This window comes from Notothenia rossii (genome assembly GCF_949606895.1).
Source record: "Notothenia rossii genome assembly, chromosome: 4".
Taxonomy (NCBI): domain Eukaryota; kingdom Metazoa; phylum Chordata; class Actinopteri; order Perciformes; family Nototheniidae; genus Notothenia; species Notothenia rossii.
Genome location: NC_136902.1, coordinates 15,991,531 through 16,013,293, shown reverse-complemented (window position 1 = coordinate 16,013,293; position 21,763 = coordinate 15,991,531). Strand labels below are relative to the sequence as shown.

Sequence of the window (21,763 nt, the reverse complement as noted above, 5' to 3'; positions counted from 1 at the left end):
GCTGTAATCAGTAACAATTATAAGAAAACCTTTCTCACACAACATATTCAACAATACCCTTGTTTATAAAATGCAGTAAAATGGAAAATAATCACAGTTCAGGACATTTTAAACAGCCAGGCCTGTCTCTAAACAAGGTGGGTATGAAGGCTTAGCCGTCTACATGTTTGGTCCCTTATCCATTGCACACCAATTCCCCCTAGAAGTAGCCTTATAAACAGGCCAATTCTACAATATTATATGTTCAGCAAATAGGTGCATAAAACTGCTGTTGTTAACATAAAAACGTCTTCTGTGGTGCTTAAAACAAGCAGAACAATTTATCAAATGTTAGCCTTCCATATCCCCATCCACACTTGCTGCCTCTGCATCTTAACGAAACTGCAGTGTAGGATTCTTCAGTTTCTGCTTGTAGTCCTCATCAAACTTTTCATTCTGGGACACAGTGAAGAGGTTCTTCCAGTCACCAACTTTCCCTAGAGAAACAGAATCGTTCATGTGCTTGGTAAATAAAATTGGTGTTAAATTAGCAAATTTTGTGGCAAACAGTAGACTTTTTAACAAGGAGCTTCTTTCCCAAAAAACTTTTCCCACTGTACCTTTTCTCATGAAAGGAGAAACGGTTTGATCCATATGGTGGATTGTGGAAAAGTTGGACATCTTGTTCGTTTTCATATTGTCAAATTTCACTCTGGTAAGGACATTTTCCTTCTCCTCAGCTGAAAGAGATATATGAAGTGCTTTATAAATTAAAGCCATTATTATTATTATTATTATTATAACCCAAGGAAGGAACAGAGTTGGTCCATCTCTCGTCCCGTGTCCTGCAGAAAATGAAAGAATATCAGCCTTGACACATAAATATGCATTGTAATAATTTTTTGGACCAACAACCAGTCTAAAAACTGCTATCATTTTCCGAAACATCTCGATGCATATTGCATAACAGAAAACTTTTTAACCCACACCATGATCTTTTCCTTAAACCAATAAAGCAGTTTGGTTTAAATTCACGCTACGTGTTTAAAACTGCGACAATTTCACGACATGTATGTATTCACAGTACATTGTCTTACTTGTTCAAGAACATTTTAAAGATGAACAGTTCTGTTGAAAATGTCCCAAATACAACCCACTGCAGCTCACCTCAGACAGATCTTCGTAGAACATGTAGTGAAGTTTCGAATAACTCTGTTTCTTCTCCCACCAGCCGCTCACATGGTCATACCAGGAGCCGTACGATACTAGAGCCACATAATAACAAATGGTAAATGGACTGCATTTAGTATTTGTTCTAGTCTTAGTGACCACAATTTTTCACACAAGTTTGCTGTCACACTGGTTGCAGAGGCTATAAGGTACCACTTGCTCATTAAGATTGATAAACATTGATGGATTGGTAGACGGCCACTCAACAAGCTGCATGAGAAATGACATGATATTAAGCCTCCTTAACACTAAAGCTAGTTTAAACTCACCCTTTCCCTCCTCGAAATTCTGTAGAAATGTGCTCCAATCAGCTGGTTCTGGCATGCAATGATTCATGCGGCAAAAATGGTAATACGAAACAGCAGTGTCCTTTGCATTGCGAGCCACATAGACTATCTACAGAAAGAAATGTTTTTTAAATTATAATCTATCATGATCATATTTAAATGTGCTTGGTAACTCATATGTTCTGCAGGCTACATACTGTTTGTGTAAAGCTCTTACCGTGCTGTTCTGCTCCCAGAAGGACTTGGGTAGAAACTGGACTGGCAGGTGAGTTTTAATCAGACGAGGAGTAGTTGTGAAGCTGGTCTAACAAGCCTGTGCCTTTCTGTACATATTCTGCTCCGGGCCAAAAGCAGACACAAAAAGTTAGCAAACATCTGGGAAACATTGACACTTTCATCACCTCCTCAGCATGTATGCAAACAAAACTGATCTGAGGTGATATAGTTATAGGACTTTGTACATTATACTGTGTTAAACAAAAAAAAATGTCACCTGCTGTGATAAAATGTGCAAAACCTGATGTAGGGGAAGTTCTGCTGATCTCCGGAAACGGCACTCTCTCATGAAGAGGGATTGACGTCAGGCGCTCTGGACATGTCTTCCCAAAAAACAGTAGGTCCATGATGTAACAGACCCATGTTGTTCCTGAGATTAAAACACATCGACAACACATCTGCTCAGCGGCCTAAACATAGAAAACCCATCAATCCAGAGCATTCATCAACATAAAATGTATTCATAGTGTAGCTTTGATAGAAACCAACCTGATTTAGGATAACTAACTATAACAATATCATCTGGTCTCGCTTTGAAGTTCTGTACCTCCTCCCAGCTTTCAGTGAATTGTTTGATCATGGAGACTCCGTGGAAGTCAAACAGTGTTGGCCGATCCATCTGAGAATAATTCATTTTGATTTGAAAAAGCCAGTATGACCTTTTCAATAGCATCCATGCTTTCAGGATTGATATACATACTGAAACACTTACATCCAGTCTAGATAATAAAGTACCAAATTGGAACTAGTATTTCCAATAACAATGAGCAGCCAGTGCAATGCCATTTATCATAAGATAAGTAATATAAATGCTCCTTTACAGGGCTCAACATTAAACAAACAATGCACCTATAATACATATTCATAAGATATAAGACTAAAACGGTTACAACTTAAAGTGACATAAAGGAATTGAAGAATAAAGTTTTTTTTGGGTGTAAGGGGCTGAGAGGCAGGGTAGTGGGGGGCATCTACATTCCCAACAGGTGGCTCCACCCTCTTCCAATAAGCTGTATTGGGAGCAGGTGTGGAGACCTCACACCTGATGCTAATCACTCCCTCAAGGGAGACAAAGCACACAGAGTTGCTCAGTTGGAAGGAAGGTGGGGTTTAAAAGAAGGGAGGAAAATGTCATTTCTCGGATGAGAATAGGTCACACAGGTCTCAATCATACATTAAGGGTAATAGGAAAGCATCCAACCGGAAAGTGTACACACTGTAGCCAGCCAGAAACGGTTGAACATGTTTTGCTGCATCGCAGGAAATATAGTATTCAGAGAAATGTGCTTTTCCAAACACTGAAGAAAGCAAAATACATTGACTTTTCGCTATCAGGGCTGTTAGGGAAAACATCAGGCAATATATATTGTGAGCTTATTACGTTTTTTAGAGAAATTGATCAATTTAAAATAATCTAGAGTTTTGGTTTTATTTATTTTGTTGTTTTTTGTTTGTTTTATTTTGTTTATTGTTTTCTGCATAGTCTCTTGTCCATACTCCAGTCCAGTTGGTGGCGGGAATGCACCTAAAATTTGGTTTGCCAACCGCCAATAAACACTAAAGAAGAAGAAGAAGAAGAAGAAGAAGAAGAAGAAGAAGAAGAAGAAGAAGAAGAAGAAGAGTTGCTCAGTTGTTGCACATGGAGGGAGCAGGAGGCTCCCAGTGTAAGGAAACGTTTTTTGTAAGCTGGTAAGTCGGTTAGCGGCCCGGCTACGTTAGCCTTTGTTTAATGGAAGGTATTTTTGGATTTGAACACTGCCTCTGTCGTGATTGCTGCACTACCACTTTCCTCTTTATCTGCCCAGTCCTGTTACACTGGAGGAGAATGCGGGCATAAGGACTCTAGTGGTGGTGTTGCAGTCAAAAAGTTGCATTTTTAAGATGGAGGATGTACTAAGAGAGTTGGTGCACATTTCTGCTGAGCAGCAGACTCTGCAACGGGAGATGATACAGGAGCAGCGGAAACAGAATGCGCTTCTCCATGTGGAGGTCCAAAAAAGCCTAACAGCAGCCTCTCCTATCCAGAGGGGAGCAACCGTGCAGCCTAACCCAGGTCGATTCATCCCCAAAATGAGAGTGATGAGATAGAGGCCTACTTAACAGCCTTTGAGCGCACAGCTGAAAGAGAGGGCTGGCCAAGGGACTCCTGGGCTGATCTGGTTGGACCGTTCCTCCTGGGCCCGGCACAGCAAGCTTACTTCAACCTCCCTCCTGACCAAGCAAAGGATCACGTTGTCTTGAAGAGGGAAATCCTGGTGAGGTATGGCTACAGCTTAGCAACAAGAGCCCAGCGGTTCCATGACTGGAAATACAAGCCAGAGCTGTCAGCCCAGATGTATGACCTAGCCCGGGTAACCAGAGCCTGGCTGACATGCAACCCTGAAAAGTTAAGTGTTTTAGAGAGGATAATGATGGACAAATACATTCGGTCTCTGCCGTATGAGATCAAGAAAATGACAAGCCAGCAGAATCCAGCCAGTCTGGATGAGTTGGTTAACCTAGTGGAGAGCCACGTGGCCACAGCGGACCTGCTTAAGTCCACACGAACAGACACCGAGTGGGGCCGGAAAGTCAGTGGGGAAGCATCAAGGACTAGACGGGCACGAGAACCGCCACGGGAACCAGAAGAGGTAAGGCGACGACAGTCCTACCTGCCAGAGGGCCAACCGCGTTGCTACCAGTGTGGGGAGACAGGCCACATTTCCTGGGACTGCCCAGGGAAGGATGAGCTAATGCCGACCGCCCACTCATCTGGTGCAAGGCCCTGCCACCTTCTTGACTCTTGCTGGGTACAGGAAAGCTCCCTGGCTCAAATGATACCAGTCAAAGTAAATGGAAAAGATGCAGAGGCGCTAGTGGACTCGGGAAGTGTGGTGTCCCTCATTCAGCCCCACCTCCTCGACCATTTGCCATCCGAAGAGACTGCCTGTGTCCATGGGGACACTAAATTATACCCCACATGCTTCATCCACCTTACCATGGTAAAAGGCTCTGTAAGCTGAAAGTGGGGGTGGTTCCTTCCCTACCAGTCCCAGTCTTGGTGGGGCGAGACTGCCCACTATACAAGACGGGCGGCCATTGAGCAAGAAGTGCAGAAAATGCTGGCTATGGGGGTGATTAAAGAATCTCACAGTGAGTGGACCAGCCCTGTCGTTCTGGTTCCTAAGCCAGACGAAACCAACAGGTTCTTTAATGATTTCAGAAAATTGAATGAAATCTCCAAGTTTGATGCGTATCCTATGCCCAGGATAGATGAGCCGATTGATCGGCTTGGGGAAGCCAGGTATATCAGCACTCTGGACTTGACGAAAGGGTATTAGCAGGTCCCACTTGAAGCAGCCTAAAGAGAGAAGACAGCCTTCGCCACCCCCACAGGGCTGTACCAGTACACTGTGCTTCCCTTCGGGCTTCATGGAGCACCAGCCACGTTCCAGAGACTGATGGACAAGGTCCTGAGGCCACATCGTGAGTATGCAGCTGCATATTTAGATGACGTTGTTACCCACAGTGACTCATGGGATAGCCATCTCATAAGGCTTGTAGCAGTGCTGGAATCTCTCCGCAGGGCGGGCTTGAGAGCCAATCCAAGAAAATGCAACCTTGGACTGGAAGAAGCTGAATACCTGGGCTTCACCATTGGGCGCGGCAACGTTAGACCACAAGGAAGAAAGGGAGGTTCAGGCGATCCAGGATTGGCCACGGCCATCAACAAAGAAACAGGTGAAAACATTCTTGGGTCTGACGGGTACTATTGCGGTTTCATCCCAAACTTCTCCACAGTAGCCTCTCCCATTAGGCATAGGAGCAGTACTATCCCAGGAGGTCCACGGTGAGGAACATCGCGTCATGTACAACAGCCGGAAGCTGAACACAAGGGAACAAGGGTATGCTACTGTGAAGAAAGAAGGCCTAGCAATAAAATGGGCGCTTGAGCGCCTCCGGTATTACCTCTTGGGACGTCACTTCACTCTGGTAACTGATCCTGCCCCACTGATCTGGATGGCAAATAAAAAAGACACAAACGCTAAAGTAGGAAGGTGGTTTGTCTCACTACAGGAGTTTAACTTTTCTATCGTACACAGAGCCGGAGCCAAGCATGGGAATGCAGATGCCCTGTCCCGTAGAGATGCCCTGTGGACCAAGGTCGCCTCTCTTAGGCCAGAACTGAAGGGGGGGGGGGGTGTAAGGGGCTGAGAGGCAGGGTAGTGGGAGGCACCTACATTCCCAACAGGTTGCTCCACCCTCTTCCAATTAGCAGTATTGGGAGCAGGTGTGGAGACCTCACACCTGGTGCTAATCACTCCCTCAAGGGAGACAAAGCATACAGAGTTGCTCAGTTGTGTGTGGCACATGGAGGGAGCAGGAGGCTCCAAGTGTAAGGAAACGTTTTTGTAAGCTGATAAGTCGTTTAGCGGCCCGGCTACGTTAGCCTTTGTTTAATGGAAGGTATTTTTGGAGTTTGATAGCAATAAAGCCTTTTTTGGATTTGAACACTGCCTCTGTCGTGATTGCTGCACCCATCACTTTCCTCTTTATCTGCCCAGTCCTGTTACACTGGTTATTGTATTTAATTGTAAGCAGAAAGAAACGCAGTGGTAAAAGAAGATATTCTATTTAAGTAAAACTAGTGCAATCATACTGTTAAAAGTGAGAAATTGAAAATGTTATATGGTAAAAGTACAACAGTCTTAGCATCAAAATGTACTTAAACTACAAAAGGCAGAAGCGTTCATTATGCAGAATGAAAAAATATACAATAATGTACATTATATAATTGAATCATAGTTGGCGAAGAATTAACGTGTAAGCCTCACTTTCAGTAAAGAAGTGGCTTATTTCAGTTGATTTATGGGTTGCTTAATTAACATTAGTCAAATAAAGAAAAAGCGTAGTACTTACAGGAACAGCGATTGAGTAAATGTAGATGCCACTAAAAAAAAAAAAACATGGACTGCAGAAATGCGCATTTGTGACTTACAGCATTGTTTTTTTCCTCACTCTTGTCAAATAAATCTCTAGATTGCTGGTGAAATTTCTATCATTTTAATCGAATAATATAATGAACCCAGTCACAAACAACAATGACATTGCTGGTAAAATACTGATAATCGCTGATAATCATTACTCAAACTAAAATTAAAACCCTTTTTTCCGAGTTCTCCATTTTAAAAGAGTGTAGGCTACTCACCCTGCTGAGAATGTGTCAATAACGAATTGTTAGGTATGCAATAATCACCTGGGAAGATGTATATCACACCACACCCACCTCCTTCCGCAGTGTGAGGCCCCAAGCAATTTGCATGATCTGGTCACACCGGTATTAAAGGTCCCATTTAATGGCCATTTCCACTGATCATAATTCCATTGTTGAGGTCTACTAGAATAGATTTATATTGTGAAATTTTCCAAAATCACTTTGGTTTCTCATACAGCATCTCTGTAAACTACGTGTATTCACTGAATTTCACTCTCTGCCTTTAACGGCTCGTTGTAGCTCCAATAGCTCCAGCGAAACACAGCCAAACTCACCCTGAGCACACACAAAGTCACAGCCGAAGTAAAAACAATAAGTGTGGCTTGATATTGAGTAAGAAAAAGGTTGATAAACGCTGTGAGAATGGGTCTGCAGAGAGAATTTCGCCGCGATCCCAACTATCAGCCTGCAGCCAGGAGGAGAGATCAGCAGAGCTGCATGCACTGAGTGTGTGTGTGAGGAAGTCCGTGGATTGGTCAATTTGGACCAACCAGCGGGAGCTAAACGTAACGGCTCCACGGACGTAACGTAACGGCTCTACGGATTGGTCCAGTTCGTTCCGGATACGGTTGACATCATGCGTACCCGGAAAAATCAAATGGACAGTGACGTATCTCCAACGAGGCGTTTTGGGGAGGTATTTTCTGTGTTAGAGTTTTACTCGCTACAGGGTGTACTTTGAGGGTTTTGACTCTGCAGACCGTTTACATGCATAAAAACCTTCATAACACACAAGGGGACGGGTAATAACCAGAAAAGCATGACATGGGACCTTTAATGTATTGTGTTTTTATCACTTCTTCATTCGTTTAATGCTTTGTCAAGCACTTTGTGACAATGGATCATACAGGCTACTACAGTGGACAGCTTTTCAAAAGGTGTTTTCTTGTATATGCATGGGTTTTGATGGCACGGTTGCACCATAAGCCACTACATAGGACCCTATTGCCTCACGCCATACACTGCTACTCAGTGGAAAGTCAGTGTAAGTGCATGATACATTTCTCAAAACCAAGATGGACGACAGAAAGCCAGATGGCCCCAGAGCCCTATAATAGAATATAGAATAGAAATAGAATTGCTATCTACGGCGCTGGATGGACCAAATCACTCGTCGATATCTTGCCAATCCTTTTATGGAAAGCGCCCCCTACAGGTATTACAATGTTGGTGATATCAAGTAACTAAGGAATCATATCATTCATAAATTGTCAAAGTATTGATTTTGTGTTTGCAGGAAATTCTGATTAATCACCTGTCCACTAAAGTGGACGTCATGCATCACTGGCTATATTTAGACAATCAGTACTGTTACTGCTACTGTTGTTCTTGAAAATACTTCATTTGCAATATCTTTTTGGGCCATAAATCAATATACTTATGTTATTATAATGTAATTTTAAGTTTGTCTTTAATTCAACGCATACTGTGTATCACTTCATTTCAATTACTCATTCTTACTCTTAAAATCCATTATTAACTGGAGATAGCTGCTTGTCATGCGTTCAACTTGAAAATAAGGGACCATGTTGTATTGTCAATGCACGTCACATAAATGTTCAAATAATAACAAAATAAATCTAGAATTATCTGAAGAAAACTGTCACATTTAACAATCACAATTTTCATAATCAATGTATAATAAATGTCAATCAGTCAAACAGCAGCCGTTGGAGCACAATGACTAAACAAAAACAACAAGATCAGAATATTATTTGTCGTATCATTGATCATTTTCAGTTATTCAACGTCTCGGAAGAAGACGAAAACTAAATGAACCACATGAATGAGCTGCTGTTTCATTACAAATATACACATATCTTATACAAAGCAATACAGTTATCCCACTTCTGTAGAAAGGACAGATGGCCGATGAGAACAATAACTTCCATACTAGGTTGAGTATTACTTTCTTTAACATGTGCAATAATATTGTATGTGAGGCTAAACCTGGATATTTGTAAAGCCTCATGTATAGTAATCATTGATTCTACGGTTCTACTATACGAGTAGATATATTTTGATTGTCTCACAGAGAAGACACATGTCCATTCAGTCATTGATCCCCAAAAATACACAGCCCGTCCAGTTCTGTTCAAACTTTAGTGCGGAACTGAAGTGTTGCATCCTTCATCTTTTTCTTGTAGTCTTCATCAAATTGTTCACTCTGGGCCACAGTGAAATGGTTCTTCCAGTCACCAACTTTCCCTGCAGAACCACGGAGAATAAATCAGGTGTTTTAGCTCAAAGTGGAAATGTGTGATTAGCTTTTTCTCATCTCATACGTGTTGGTATTTATTCATCAATTCACCTTTTCTCATGAAAGGAGAAATCTTGAAATCCATAACTGGGTTCGTAGAATAGTTTGCCATGTCGTCCTTTTTCATATTGTCAAACTGCACCCCCCCTTTAACCTTCATCTTGTCCTCTGCAGAAGGAGACAAACCAAGAAAGCTGCAGAGTTTGTCTATTTCCCGTCCAGTATCCTGTAAACACAGTGGTCAGTTCACCGTCTCATTGTTATGCTCGAGAAGAAAGGTAGCCTGAATAGCAACACCTAATAACTACATTACCTCAATCATGTCTTCATAGAACATGTAATGGATTTTTGGATAACTCTCTTTCTTTTTCCACCAGTCGTTCACATGGTCGTACCACGATCCAAACACCACTGATCCCACAGAAGGGCACATACAAATATGTCAGTATTTTTCAGTAGAAATCTTTGCATTTGATCCAAGCCTATTATTATTATTGTATTTCATACATACTCTTTCCCTCCATGAATCTCTGGAAGAAGTTGCTCCAATCTCCAGGCTCTGGCTGAGCTAGGTTCATGCAGTCAAAGTGAAAATAAGACACCATGTTGTCTTTGGCATTGCGGGCAACGTAGACCATCTGAAGAATCATGAAAAATGTAAAGATCATAAGACCGATAATAGATGAGGCATAATATAGTTTTAGATGTCTGTTGTTGTTCTACTGCTTCTCTTTGTTGCAAAAAAATACACAAACTACTAACCCTGCAGTTTTGTTCCCAAAAGGATTTAGGCACAAACTGGACCGGAAAGTGAGTTTTGATGAGTCGAGGAGATGTGGGGAGGTTGTCTGCCTGATCTTTTCCTGTATGAAGAAAGATGAAGTGAACCCAGCCCTGATGCTGTAAACTTCTGTTAAGTAATGAATGGTTACTCGATTGCTACAGTGAGGTACATTCTGTGTCTTGTGACACTAACAAAAAGCATTTGAACCTTGCACATACAATGTTAATGTTTAAAAAGTCAAAAAAGGAGTTCAAGAACACAGAAAATATAACTTTTCTTCTGAATCTCTTAGGGCTGGTAAATAAAGCATTGGCTTTTTATAATTTTCATGTGTGGCGTCAGCCTATAGTCAGTGAAGGGATGTTGAGTTGTTTGCAAGCTGCAATTTCCCCGCTAAATTTCACTAAATGGAATATAACTTTAAATAAGAGTTTTTTATGTTTGTGATGCATGTATGTGAACAACTGATCATCTGTTGAACCTGAATGATGAGGCGGGAAGAAAGCCTCCAAGAAAGGCACCCTGTCATAGATTGGGACGGATGTCTGGCGCTCTTGCTGACCAAAATACAGCAGGTCCAGAATGTAGGAGGCCCAGGTCGTTCCTGACATACACACAGAGAGACAGAGTAAACTAAACAATCTCCACTCATTACCTTTATACACACATGTTATGAGGCCTTTAATCTGGCTGTTGACCTGCTTTGGGGTATGTTGCAATAAGTATATCATCGGGCCTGGCCTGAAAGTTTTGGATGTTCTCCCAGTTGTCTGTGAAGAAGTGGGACATTGGAACTCCATGGAAATCAAACAGTTCAGGTCGAGGGGATTCCTCCATGTGTAAAAAAAGAAAGAAAAATAATCAAAACATACAATTAATTTGGTCATTTTTATAATAGTAATTAAACAGTAGAGAAATAAATAGAGAAACGTACAATTACAAAAGTGTGCTGACAGATTCTGATAGAAATGCTGCTGATTACTCTGCTGCATATCTGACATTGTTTTCTTCTACTTACTTTTCTCTTTCTGACTTTGCTTCCTCTCTCTTCTCGTTACATTACACTTCCTCGATTGTTATTGGAGCCTTTGTCCCGGATCTGAAATCGCTTTGCAGCCCTTCCGTCCAGTTTTTCTCAATCACTTTTGATAATTTCTTGAAACAGTCTTAACATTTCCTATTTCACAAGTGGCATTTTCTCAATTGCTTGAACTTTAAAACATTACCACTAAAAGGTGCTCACGCAAAATATGTGATGCTTTAAAAACTAGTTTTTGAAAATAAAAAAACCCCACCAGTGCGGTTGAACCATGGGTTGAAAACAGAAAGTCGTGCTAAAAAGTGAATGAATCCATGAAACCTTTGCATGCATTTGTCATTCTTCCCACCATTACATGTCAATCGAGAAAATGAACCTTACTTAAAAGTAAACCACAATATAGCTCTTAGAAAAATTACTTGAGATGAATTTCAAGAAATACCTTGACCTGATGAAATGACATGGTGAATGCTGCTCGTTACTCCGCTCTATATCTTAAACTTTTCTCTTCTCCTGCTGAAGCCTTTCCCTTTTTGCATTCCTGTCTCTTCTCACACTACACAGCATTACATTGGAGGCAGAGTCCCAGATATGATTTGGTCTTCTGGCCACTCCCCTTTCCCCTAAAAAGATAAAAGTCAACCTTTTAAATCCTTTACGGATTGTACTTCCACACCCTGATTAATGGACTTGTTTAACAATGCAACATGAATATACTGTATTTCAAATAAAGCAATGTTTATTGTGTTTACAATTTGTTTAGTTCTTTCCTTAAAAATACAAATAAAGAACCGATAAAAATACCGTTAAAGTACTGGATCGATAAGCAGTGTTGGGGCCAAGTAGCACGGTTAAAATCTTAACCATACCCATTTCTAGGTAAAATACTGTAAAACAAAATCTGGATTAATCAGGCTGTAACGCAAGGTACAAAAGTGAAAGACTTTGAGAGCATTAAGAAATAGTGCAGTGGAAACACATTATAAAAAGGCAATTAAAAAGCAAAAATAATAATATTAACATAACATATTGTGATGGAAATTATGGTACTAAAGCTTAATACAGTGTAATAATGAAATGTAAACTGCTGTATTCTGCAAATGTCATGTCAACGGTTTGACTGATTAGGTCAAATCCCTGGAGTGACCTTTGAATGTGTGTGAGTGATCAACAGAGGTTTTTGAAAGGGGGTTTTATGACACTACAGGAGGGATGAGGGGACGGAAGTTAGGATAAGGTGTTATCTGTATCCCTTTTGCTCTGTATTGAGTGAAGGTTTTGCATACTGTGCCAGAGGGGGTATCAGCTGGCCTCCCTGAATGTTGTTGTAATGTAAATCTGCTTTGATGTCCTCCTATAAAGAGAGCCTGTTTCACTCTGAACAGTACGTGCTCTTTGGAGGAGACGTCATACTTGCAAGTATAAAAGATCCTTATTGCTTTTAATACGAATATTGTGTTGCTGCACGTTTGTTACCTTACTCATCATTCTCTCTAGACCACAGCTGATTTTAAAGCTGCTACGACAATATGAATAAAAGTTACAGTGTAGTACAACATTAACATGATTCAGATGTTTTTTCTTTGTTTGTTTTTTGCTATTTTCTTTTACTTCGTTTTTTCAGAACGATAAAACATACATACATGCCAACACAGCCTGCTAAATGTATCACATATCAAGATATCAAAGTACCACAGTACAAGAACAGAAAAGACGGACAAAGGGAACATCACAGAGGTAGAGCATCATCCATGGTAGACACGATATACATGATACGCGGTATGCAGACCATCCAGCACATACTGAAATACAACACATTATACATATCACATACGTAGTACATCACATTGTAACTTTATTTTCATGTTTTCAATTATTTGAAATGGGGGAGTTCTCCAGCACTTCAAGTCACCGCCACAAAGGCCATATTTTCATTTAGATATCTATTCTATCCATCATATTATAACATAATCTTTCATAGGAGGAGACTTTGGCTATTTCCTCCATCCATTCCTTAAAGGATATATCCCCTTTAGTTTTCCAATGTCGCAACACTATCCTACATCCAGTAATAAGTGCTATTCTGATCTGCACCATGAGATCTGCGGGCATTCAAACCACTTTCCTTTGGTACCATACCTATGCAAATCATTGGTCCCTGTACCAGAGAGGAAGCCATTACTGTATCAATGAAGGTAATAATCTTCGACCATTAGATATCTATTATGGGGCATGAATACAACATGTGCAGTAGAGTGCCACATGTAGTATCACATCTCCAACACAAGTCGGAGCCTCTGAGTCCTAGCCTTGCCATTTTATTTGGGGTCCAATATGTTCTATTGATGATTTTATAATTAATCAGACGTTTCTGTATTTCCCTTGAAACTTTAAACCATGACCCAATAATTTCCCCCCATGTTTCACCAGTTTTCTCTTCCCCTATGTCCTTCTCTCAGCATCTCTTAAGGCCTACACATTTGGGTGGATGAGACTCCCTCAGAAGGTTATAAAAACATGACGTTTTAGTTTTTAATTAAGTGCCAGTCTCTTTCTTGCTTGTCCTGTATCTCTGTTTTTTATTATTTATTTAACATCTCGAAAGAAGACGAAAACTGAATGAACCACAAGAATGAGCTGTTGTTTAATTACAAATATACAAATATCTTATACAAAACAATACAGTTATCCCAATTCTGCACAAAGCACAGCTGGACGATGAGAACAATAACTTCCATACTAGGTTGAATATGACTTTCTTTAACATGTGCTATAGTACTGTTTTTTTTTTAAATGTTCTTTTATGGTAGGGCTTTGGGATTAATAATGATAAATGTGAGGCTCTTTATCATGCAATAATAATCCTGGAAATGTGTAAAGCCTCATGTATAATAATCATTGATTCTACGGTTCTACTATAAGAGTACATATATTTTGATTGTCTCACGGAGAAGACACATGTCCATTCAGTCATTGATCCCCAAAAATACACAGCCCGTCCAGTTCTGTTCAAACTTTAGTGCGGAACTGAAGTGTTGCATCCTTCATCTTTTTCTTGTAGTCTTCATCAAATTGTTCACTCTGGGCCACAGTGAAATGGTTCTTCCAGTCACCAACTTTCCCTGCAGAACCACGGAGAATAAATCAGGTGTTTTAGCTCAAAGTGGAGATGTGTGATTAGTTTTTTCTCATCACATACGTGTCGGTATTTATTCATCAATTCACCTTTTCTCATGAAAGGAGAAATCTTGAAATCCATAACTGGGTTCGTAGAATAGTTTGCCATGTCGTCCTTTTTCATATTGTCAAACTGCACCCCCCCTGTAACCTTCATCTTGTCCTCTGCAGAAGGAGACAAACCAAGAAAGCTGCAGAGTTGGTCTATTTCCCGTCCAGTATCCTGTAAACACAGTGGTCAGTTCACCGTCTCATTGTTATGCTCGAGAAGAAAGGTAGCCTGAATAGCAACACCTAATAACTACATTTACCTCAATCATGTCTTCATAGAACATGTAATGGATTTTTGGATAACTCTCTTTCTTTTTCCACCAGTCGTTCACATGGTCGTACCACGATCCAAACACCACTGATCCCACAGAAGGGCACATACAAATATGTCAGTATTTTTCAGTAGAAATCTTTGCATTTGATCCAAGCCTATTATTATTATTGTATTTCATACATACTCTTTCCCTCCATGAATCTCTGGAAGAAGTTGCTCCAATCTCCAGGCTCTGGCTGAGCTAGGTTCATGCGGTCAAAGTGAAAATAAGACACCATGTTGTCCTTGGCATTGCGGGCAACGTAGACCATCTGAAGAATCATGAAAAACGTAAAGATCATAAGACCAACAATAGTAGAGACATAATATACTTTTACATTTCTGTTGTTGTTTGTTCTACTGCTGCTTCTCTTTGTTACCATTTAGCCTTTACATTAAATATGAGTCACTTTCCTCTCAATTTCAGCCTTTTGTGATCATGCACACATGATTCGATGCAAAAAATACACAAACTGACCCTGCAGTTTTGTTCCCAAAAGGATTTAGGCACAAACTGGACTGGAAAGTGAGTTTTGATGAGTCGAGGAGATGTGGGGAGGTTGTCTGCGCGATCTTTTCCTATATGAAGAAAGACAAAGTAAACCCAGCCCTGATGCATGTAAACTTCGTTAAATCACGGTTACTCGATTGCTACAGTGAGGTCAACCTTGTACACACAATGATAACGTTTAAAAAGTCAACAAAGGAACAAAGGATGTCAAAAATACACAACATGTAACCTTACTTTTTAATCTCTTAGAGCTGTTCTATATATTGCTGAACTTCATAATCTTCATGTTGGGCGTTGGCCTATAGTCAGTGAAGGGATGTTGAGTTGTTTGCGAGCTGCAATTTCCCCGCTAAATTTCACTAAATGGAATATAACTTTAAATAAGAGTTTTTTATGTTTGTGATGCATGTATGTGAACAACTGATCATCTGTTGAACCTGAATGATGAGGCGGGAAGAAAGCCTCCAAGAAAGGCACCCTGTCATAGATTGGGACGGATGTCTGGCGCTCTTGCTGACCAAAATACAGCAGGTCCAGAATGTAGGAGGCCCAGGTGGTTCCTGACATACACACAGAGAGACAGAGTAAACTAAACAATCTCCACTCATTACCTTTATACACACATGTTATGAGGCCTTTAATCTAGCTGTTCAAGCACTGACCTGCTTTGGGGTATGTTGCAATAAGTATATCATCGGGCCTGGCCTGAAAGTTTTGGATGTTCTCCCAGTTGTCTGTGAAAAAGTTGACCATTGGAACTCCATGGAAATCAAACAGTTCTGGTCGGGGGGATTCCTCCATGTGTGAAAAAAGAAAGAAAAATAATCAAAATATACAATTAATTTGGTCATTTTTATAATAGTAATTAAACAGTAGAGAAGGAAATAGAGAAACGTAAAATTACAAAAGTGTGCTGACAGATTCTGATATAAATGCTGCTGATTACTCTGCTGCATATCTGAGGTTTTTTTCTTCTACTTCTTTTTTCCATTCTGACTTTGCTTCCTCTCTCTTCTCGTTACATAACTTTCTCAACTGTTATTGGAGCCTTCTCCCGGATATGAAATCGCTTTGCAGCCCTTCTGTCCAGTTTTTCTCTATCACTTTTGATAATTTCTTGAAAAAGTCTTAACATTTCACAAGTGGCATTTTCTCAATTGCTTGAACTTTAAAACATTACTACTAAAAGGTAGTTACTCACGCAAAATATGTGATTCTTTAAAACCTAGTTTTTGAAAATAAAAAAAACCCACAAGTGCGGTTGAACCATGGGTTGAAAACAGAAAGTCGTGCTAAAAAGTGAATGAATCCATGAAACCTTTGCATGCATTTGTCATTCTTCCCACCATTTATGTCAATCGAGAAAATGAACCTTACTTAAAAGTAAACCACAATATAGCTCTTAGAAAAATTACTTGAGATGAATTTGAAGAAAAACCTTGACCTGATGAAATGACATGGTGAATGCTGCTGGTTACTCCGCTCTATATCTTAAACTTTTCTCTTCTCCTGCTGAAGCCTTTCCTTCTTTATATTCCTGTCTCTTCTCACACTACACAGCATAGATCTGATATGGTCTTCTAGCCACTCCCCTTTCCCCGAGATCAGCGGTTGGCAACCCGCGGCCCACGGGCCGCATGCGGCCCTTTAAGCCCTCTGCTCTGGCTCCCTTGAGCTTAGACAAAAATAAGAAGGAAATAAAATAAAAGTATTTGTAGGACTATTTATATTTTGTTCCATGGTTGACATTTTTTCGTATCTTGTATTTTGAGGTGATACTGTGACACATAAATAAAAAACAAAACGGTTTTAATTAGGTCAACAAAAATATGCGTCACATCCTGCTACGGTCCCGCGCCAGCGCCTTTTCCTGTGGGTGAATAACCTGACCCACGGCTCGATGAGCGAACTATGGATAAATCAAAGAAAAGTACCGGAAGAACACAGGATTTAATTCTGTGTGAACAGAGTTATATGCTTTCACAGCAAACGATGCTGGTTTACTGGTATGTTTAATATATAGAGAGAAGTTGTCAACGGTGCTGCAGCCTTTACGTATCGAGGAACAACAAGGGGGAGGAAGACAGCTGACAATCTTCAGACAATAAATACATACACAAATTAATCTCTGGAAGCCGTAGCGCTGTAAAAAGCACGACCAATCATTTTAGCCGGCCCGGCTAAAATAACTGGATGGCCTACCTGCCTGTCAGCCTTCCATCTGATGCGCGTTCGTGTGTGTTGGAGGAGGGGCTCTGTAAGGAAGTCTGAAGGAAGAGGCATTTTTTTCCGGTTGTGTATTTTCAAATTCTAGCGCACTCGAGCTGGTTTCTCCATTCTTACCTACCCTACCGTTAACTCTATTTAGGGTGCAGCTATATGTTTTTATTTATTTCAAAGTGGGCACATTTTAATTATATATTTTTTTCCTTCAAATGTGCAGAGGACTCCCCAAGTGCTGTGTTTAATTTATTTTAAAGTAGGCCTGTGTAGTATTTTTAATTCTCCTTTATAGGAGTTCTTTGTTTCTTATTAGAGGTTAACAGTTTTATATAACCTAATAAATAGCCTAATAAATGCAAAAAAACTGTAGTTTTTGTCTGATATAACAATAAATACAACTTTATTAGCTATCAAGCTATGAAATATGTTTTGCGGCTCCAGACAAAAAAAATTTGGGAAAAAGGAGCAAAATAGCTCTTTTGTTCAAAAAGGTTGCAGACCCCTGCCCGAGATAAAAGTCAACCTTTTAAATCCTTTACGGATTTTACTTCCACACCCTGATTAATGGACTTGTTTAACAATGCAACATGAATATACTGTATATCAAATAAAGCAATGTTTATTGTGTTTACAATTTGTTTAGTTCTTTCCTTAAAAATACAAAAAAAGAACCGATAAAAATACCATTAAAGTACTGGATCGATAAGCAGTGTTGGGGCCAAGTAGCACGGTTAAAATCTTAACCATGCCCATAGGTAAAATACTGTAAAACAAAATCTGGATAAATCAGGCTGCAAGGCAAGGTACAAAAGTGAAAGATTTTGAGAGCATTAAGAAATACTGCAGTGGAAACACATTATAAAAAGGCAATTAAAAAGCAAAAATAATCATATTAACATAACATATTGTGATGGAAATTATGGTACTAAAGCTTAATACAGTGTAAACCTAATGAAATGTAAACTGCTGTATTCTGCAAATGTCATGTCAACGGTTTGACTGATTAGGTCAAATCCCTGGAGTGACCTTTGAATGTGTGTGAGTGATCAACAGATGTTTTTGCAAGGGGGTTTTATGACACTACAGGAGGGATGAGGGGAAGGAAGTTAGGATAAGGTGTTATCTGTATCCCTTTTGCTCTGTATTGAGTGAAGGTTTTGCATACTGTGCCAGAGGGGGTATCAGCTGGCCTCCCTGAATGTTGTTGTAATGTAAATCTGCTTTGATGTCCTCCTATAAAGAGAGCCTGTTTCACTCTGAACAGTACGTGCTCTTTGGAGGAGACGTCATACTTGCAAATATAAAAGATCCTTATTGCTTTTAATACGAATATTGTGTTGCTGCACGTTTGTTACCTTACTGATTATTCTCTCTAGACCACAGCTGATTTTAAAGCTGCTACGACAATATGAATAAAAGTTACAGTGTAGTACAACATTAACATGATTCAGATGTTTTTTCTTTGTTTGTTTTTTGCTATTTTCTTTTTCTTTTACTTCGTTTTTTCAGAACGATAAAACATACATACATGCCAACACAGCCTGCTAAATGTATCACATATCAATATATCAAAGTACCACAGTACAAGAACAGAAAAGACGGACAAAGGGAACCTCACAGAGGTAGAGCATCATCCATGGTAGACACGATATACATGATACGCGGTATGCAGACCATCCTGCTCATACTGAAATACAACACATTATACATATCAAATACGTAGTACATCACATTGTAACTTTATTTTCATGTTTTCAATTATTTGAAATGGGGGAGTTCTCCAGCACTTCAAGTCACCGCCACAAAAGCCATATTTTCATTTAGATATCTATTCTATCCATCATATTATAACATAATCTTTCATAGGAGGAGATTTTGGCTATTTCCTCCATCCATTCCTTAAAGGATATATCCCCTTTAGTTTTCCAATGTCGCAACACTATCCTACATCCAGTAATAAGTGCTATTCTGATCTGCACCATGAGATCTGCGGGCATTCAAACCACTTTCCTTTGGTACCATACCTATGCAAATCATTGGTCCCTGTACCAGAGAGGAAGCCATTACTGTATCAATGAAGGTAATAATCTTCGACCATAAGATATCTATTATGGGGCATGAATACAACATGTGCAGTAGAGTGCCACATGTAGTATCACATCTCCAACACAAGTCGGAGCCTCTGAGTCCTAGCCTTGCCATTTTATTTGGGGTCCAATATGTTCTATTGATGATTTTATAATTAATCAGACGTGTGTTTATTTCCCTTGAAACTTTAAACCATGACCCAATAATTTCCCCCTATGTTTCACCAGTTTTCTCTTCCCCTATGTCCTTCTCTCAGCATCTCTTAAAGAGCCTGTGACACGATTTCCCTCCATCATCCAAACCCATCAATTTGAGTAAATATTGTCCCCTTGAAAACCGTTACTGAACTGATTTTGGATATTTGTACTTTGATAACCATTAATCTGCCCTTAAATGTTGACCATTTCCTGGATCTTCTTGGGGATTCTTCAAGTCCCGCCAAATTATGGGTGACGTCATTGCGGGCACAGTGCTCCAGCTGCACCCTTCAGGATCCCAGCATCTGCATGTAAACGCACGATGGCGCACACAGCAGCAAGCTCAGACAGCGATGACAGTTTAATTTTGAACGTGTCTGAGAGCTCATATGAGGCTGAAGGATCGGTTTATTTTGTATCTGTTAGAAGTTTAGGAATTAGGTGCGTCAATATGGGCGGTCATACGTTCATGTAGCCAGTGGTGGACAGGGACTAAAAACCTGCCCGGGACTCTCGATCGGCCCACTTCGGTACAACTAGTAATTTGTCAACGGGGGGAGTGGGGGATGTGCTAGTGACTTATCCGACCGGCCCACTTCGGTACCGGCCCATCGGGATTCCTCCCGATGTCCAGTCCGCCACTGCACCCAGCCCAGCCCACGTAAACTGTCAACGGGGGGAGCCTCGCTGCGGGGAAACGGTGGACCTAGTGTCCCGATCGGAGTGGGAATAATAATAATAATAATAATAATAATAATAATAATAATAATCCGTGCATTTTATCCATTAATTTCCCAACATTGTGGTAAAAAAAAAACACAAGTTTAATCCATGTTGGTGTACTACTACAACCAGTGGTGTAGTGGGGATGTTTTTACTGGGTGGACGGGGTGGTGGGTGGACGGGAGACACTATGGACGCGCTCGTGAACTGTCAACGGGGGGGGGGGGGCTTGGGGACCTCTGTGTCTCCTGTCAGCGCAACTTACATGATGCCGTTTAGACAATATAATAATAAAGGGCGGTGCCGGCTGTCAGCGAACCGATCCGGCCTTTCTGCGCGACTATCACTCAAATGCGGGACATAGTCTCAATGTGTGGGACGCGGGACAAATAATAAAAATGCTGTGTGTGCAGTCCCGCACAGTGCGGGACACCTGGTCACCCTACACACACAGTTCTGCCCCTCACACACACACGCTTCAAATCAAGTTGCATAAATGCTTGAGCTACGTTTTTATTATAATTACTGTGAAATCTGCCTATTATGTTTTCGTCATTATTACAACAAACACACACTTGCAACTGATAACACTGGCAATGATTTTAGATGTATTAGACTATTAAAAAAAGAAATCATGCTTCAAATAAGTGGGGGTACGGCGTACCCCCGCGTCCAACGCCCACTACACCACTGACTGCAACTACAAAAAGCTAAGGTTTGTTTTCTCATCAGGAAATGCAGACCGGCTCAAACAAAAGATTTTTAAATCATCATCCTCACGATCATTTAATGTATCATATGTTAACCGAATTGACATGAAAGCACTAATAAATGTAGTTTCATACACTTGAGTTTACAAAAATAATCGATTTGTTTTTATATCACATCCGACGGGAGGAAATTCAGCAGCTCTCACTACCGATTTTTAATCCTAATTTAATCATCATCTTCACCACGAGCATTTATGTTTATGTTCGCCGAATTGACATGAAAGCACTGACAAATATGAATATACTGTAGTCAACTTCATTAAAACCTTATTAACGTGCCTAAACTCAGTCATTCACAATTTCTACGCATGACAACACACTTTGTCCGTGTTTGGCTCTCTCGCCGCACAGTGAAGCGTTCCCGCATTGACGTCACTTCCGGCTTCTCCCAAAACCTCAAAATGAGTCGAAGGAATTTTCCCGCGATGTTCGAAATTATTGATATTTATCGGAACGGTATCGCCTTTTCTTTTTTAAACTGACGGTTCGAGATTACTAGTAGCCCACTATTTCATTGCACAACAGTTGTTGGGTTTGTGTCACAGGCTCTTTAAGGCCTACACATTTGGGTGGATGAGACTCCCTCAGAAGGTTATAAAAG

General features: G+C 40.4%; 2 protein-coding genes and 1 pseudogene across 7 annotated transcripts; all 3 read right to left on the bottom strand.

Annotated features, from left to right (window-relative positions):
* Positions 1-24: 24 nt before the first annotated feature.
* Positions 25-2,391, bottom strand: LOC307034713 (cytosolic sulfotransferase 1-like; annotated as a pseudogene). The gene is made up of 7 exons (XR_013810638.1): positions 2,262-2,391; positions 1,714-1,830; positions 1,479-1,605; positions 1,147-1,244; positions 782-824; positions 600-731; positions 25-476 (listed from the first exon to the last, which is right to left on the bottom strand). The product of XR_013810638.1 is annotated as a cytosolic sulfotransferase 1-like (transcript).
* A 6,029-nt stretch (positions 2,392-8,420) lies between these two features.
* On the bottom strand, positions 8,421-11,651 carry LOC307035699 (cytosolic sulfotransferase 3-like). The gene is made up of 8 exons (XM_079675326.1): positions 11,552-11,651; positions 10,769-10,901; positions 10,552-10,674; positions 10,049-10,149; positions 9,798-9,924; positions 9,600-9,697; positions 9,338-9,512; positions 8,421-9,234 (listed from the first exon to the last, which is right to left on the bottom strand). Exons 1-8 carry the CDS (start codon positions 11,570-11,572, stop codon positions 9,122-9,124), a joined length of 891 nt encoding a protein of 296 aa, XP_079531452.1. The 5' UTR covers positions 11,573-11,651; the 3' UTR covers positions 8,421-9,121.
* A 2,083-nt stretch (positions 11,652-13,734) lies between these two features.
* Positions 13,735-16,753, bottom strand: LOC307035698 (cytosolic sulfotransferase 3-like). Of its 5 annotated transcripts, none has more exons than XM_079675321.1 (8): positions 16,600-16,753; positions 15,824-15,956; positions 15,599-15,721; positions 15,129-15,229; positions 14,796-14,922; positions 14,598-14,695; positions 14,335-14,509; positions 13,735-14,231 (listed from the first exon to the last, which is right to left on the bottom strand). In XM_079675321.1, exons 1-8 carry the CDS (start codon positions 16,618-16,620, stop codon positions 14,119-14,121), a joined length of 891 nt encoding a protein of 296 aa, XP_079531447.1. In that variant the 5' UTR covers positions 16,621-16,753; the 3' UTR covers positions 13,735-14,118. The 5 variants fall into 5 exon arrangements, with proteins under 5 accessions (XP_079531447.1, XP_079531449.1, XP_079531450.1 ...); XM_079675323.1 differs by having other exon boundaries at positions 16,363-16,750; XM_079675324.1 differs by having other exon boundaries at positions 16,539-16,750.
* Positions 16,754-21,763: the final 5,010 nt, after the last annotated feature.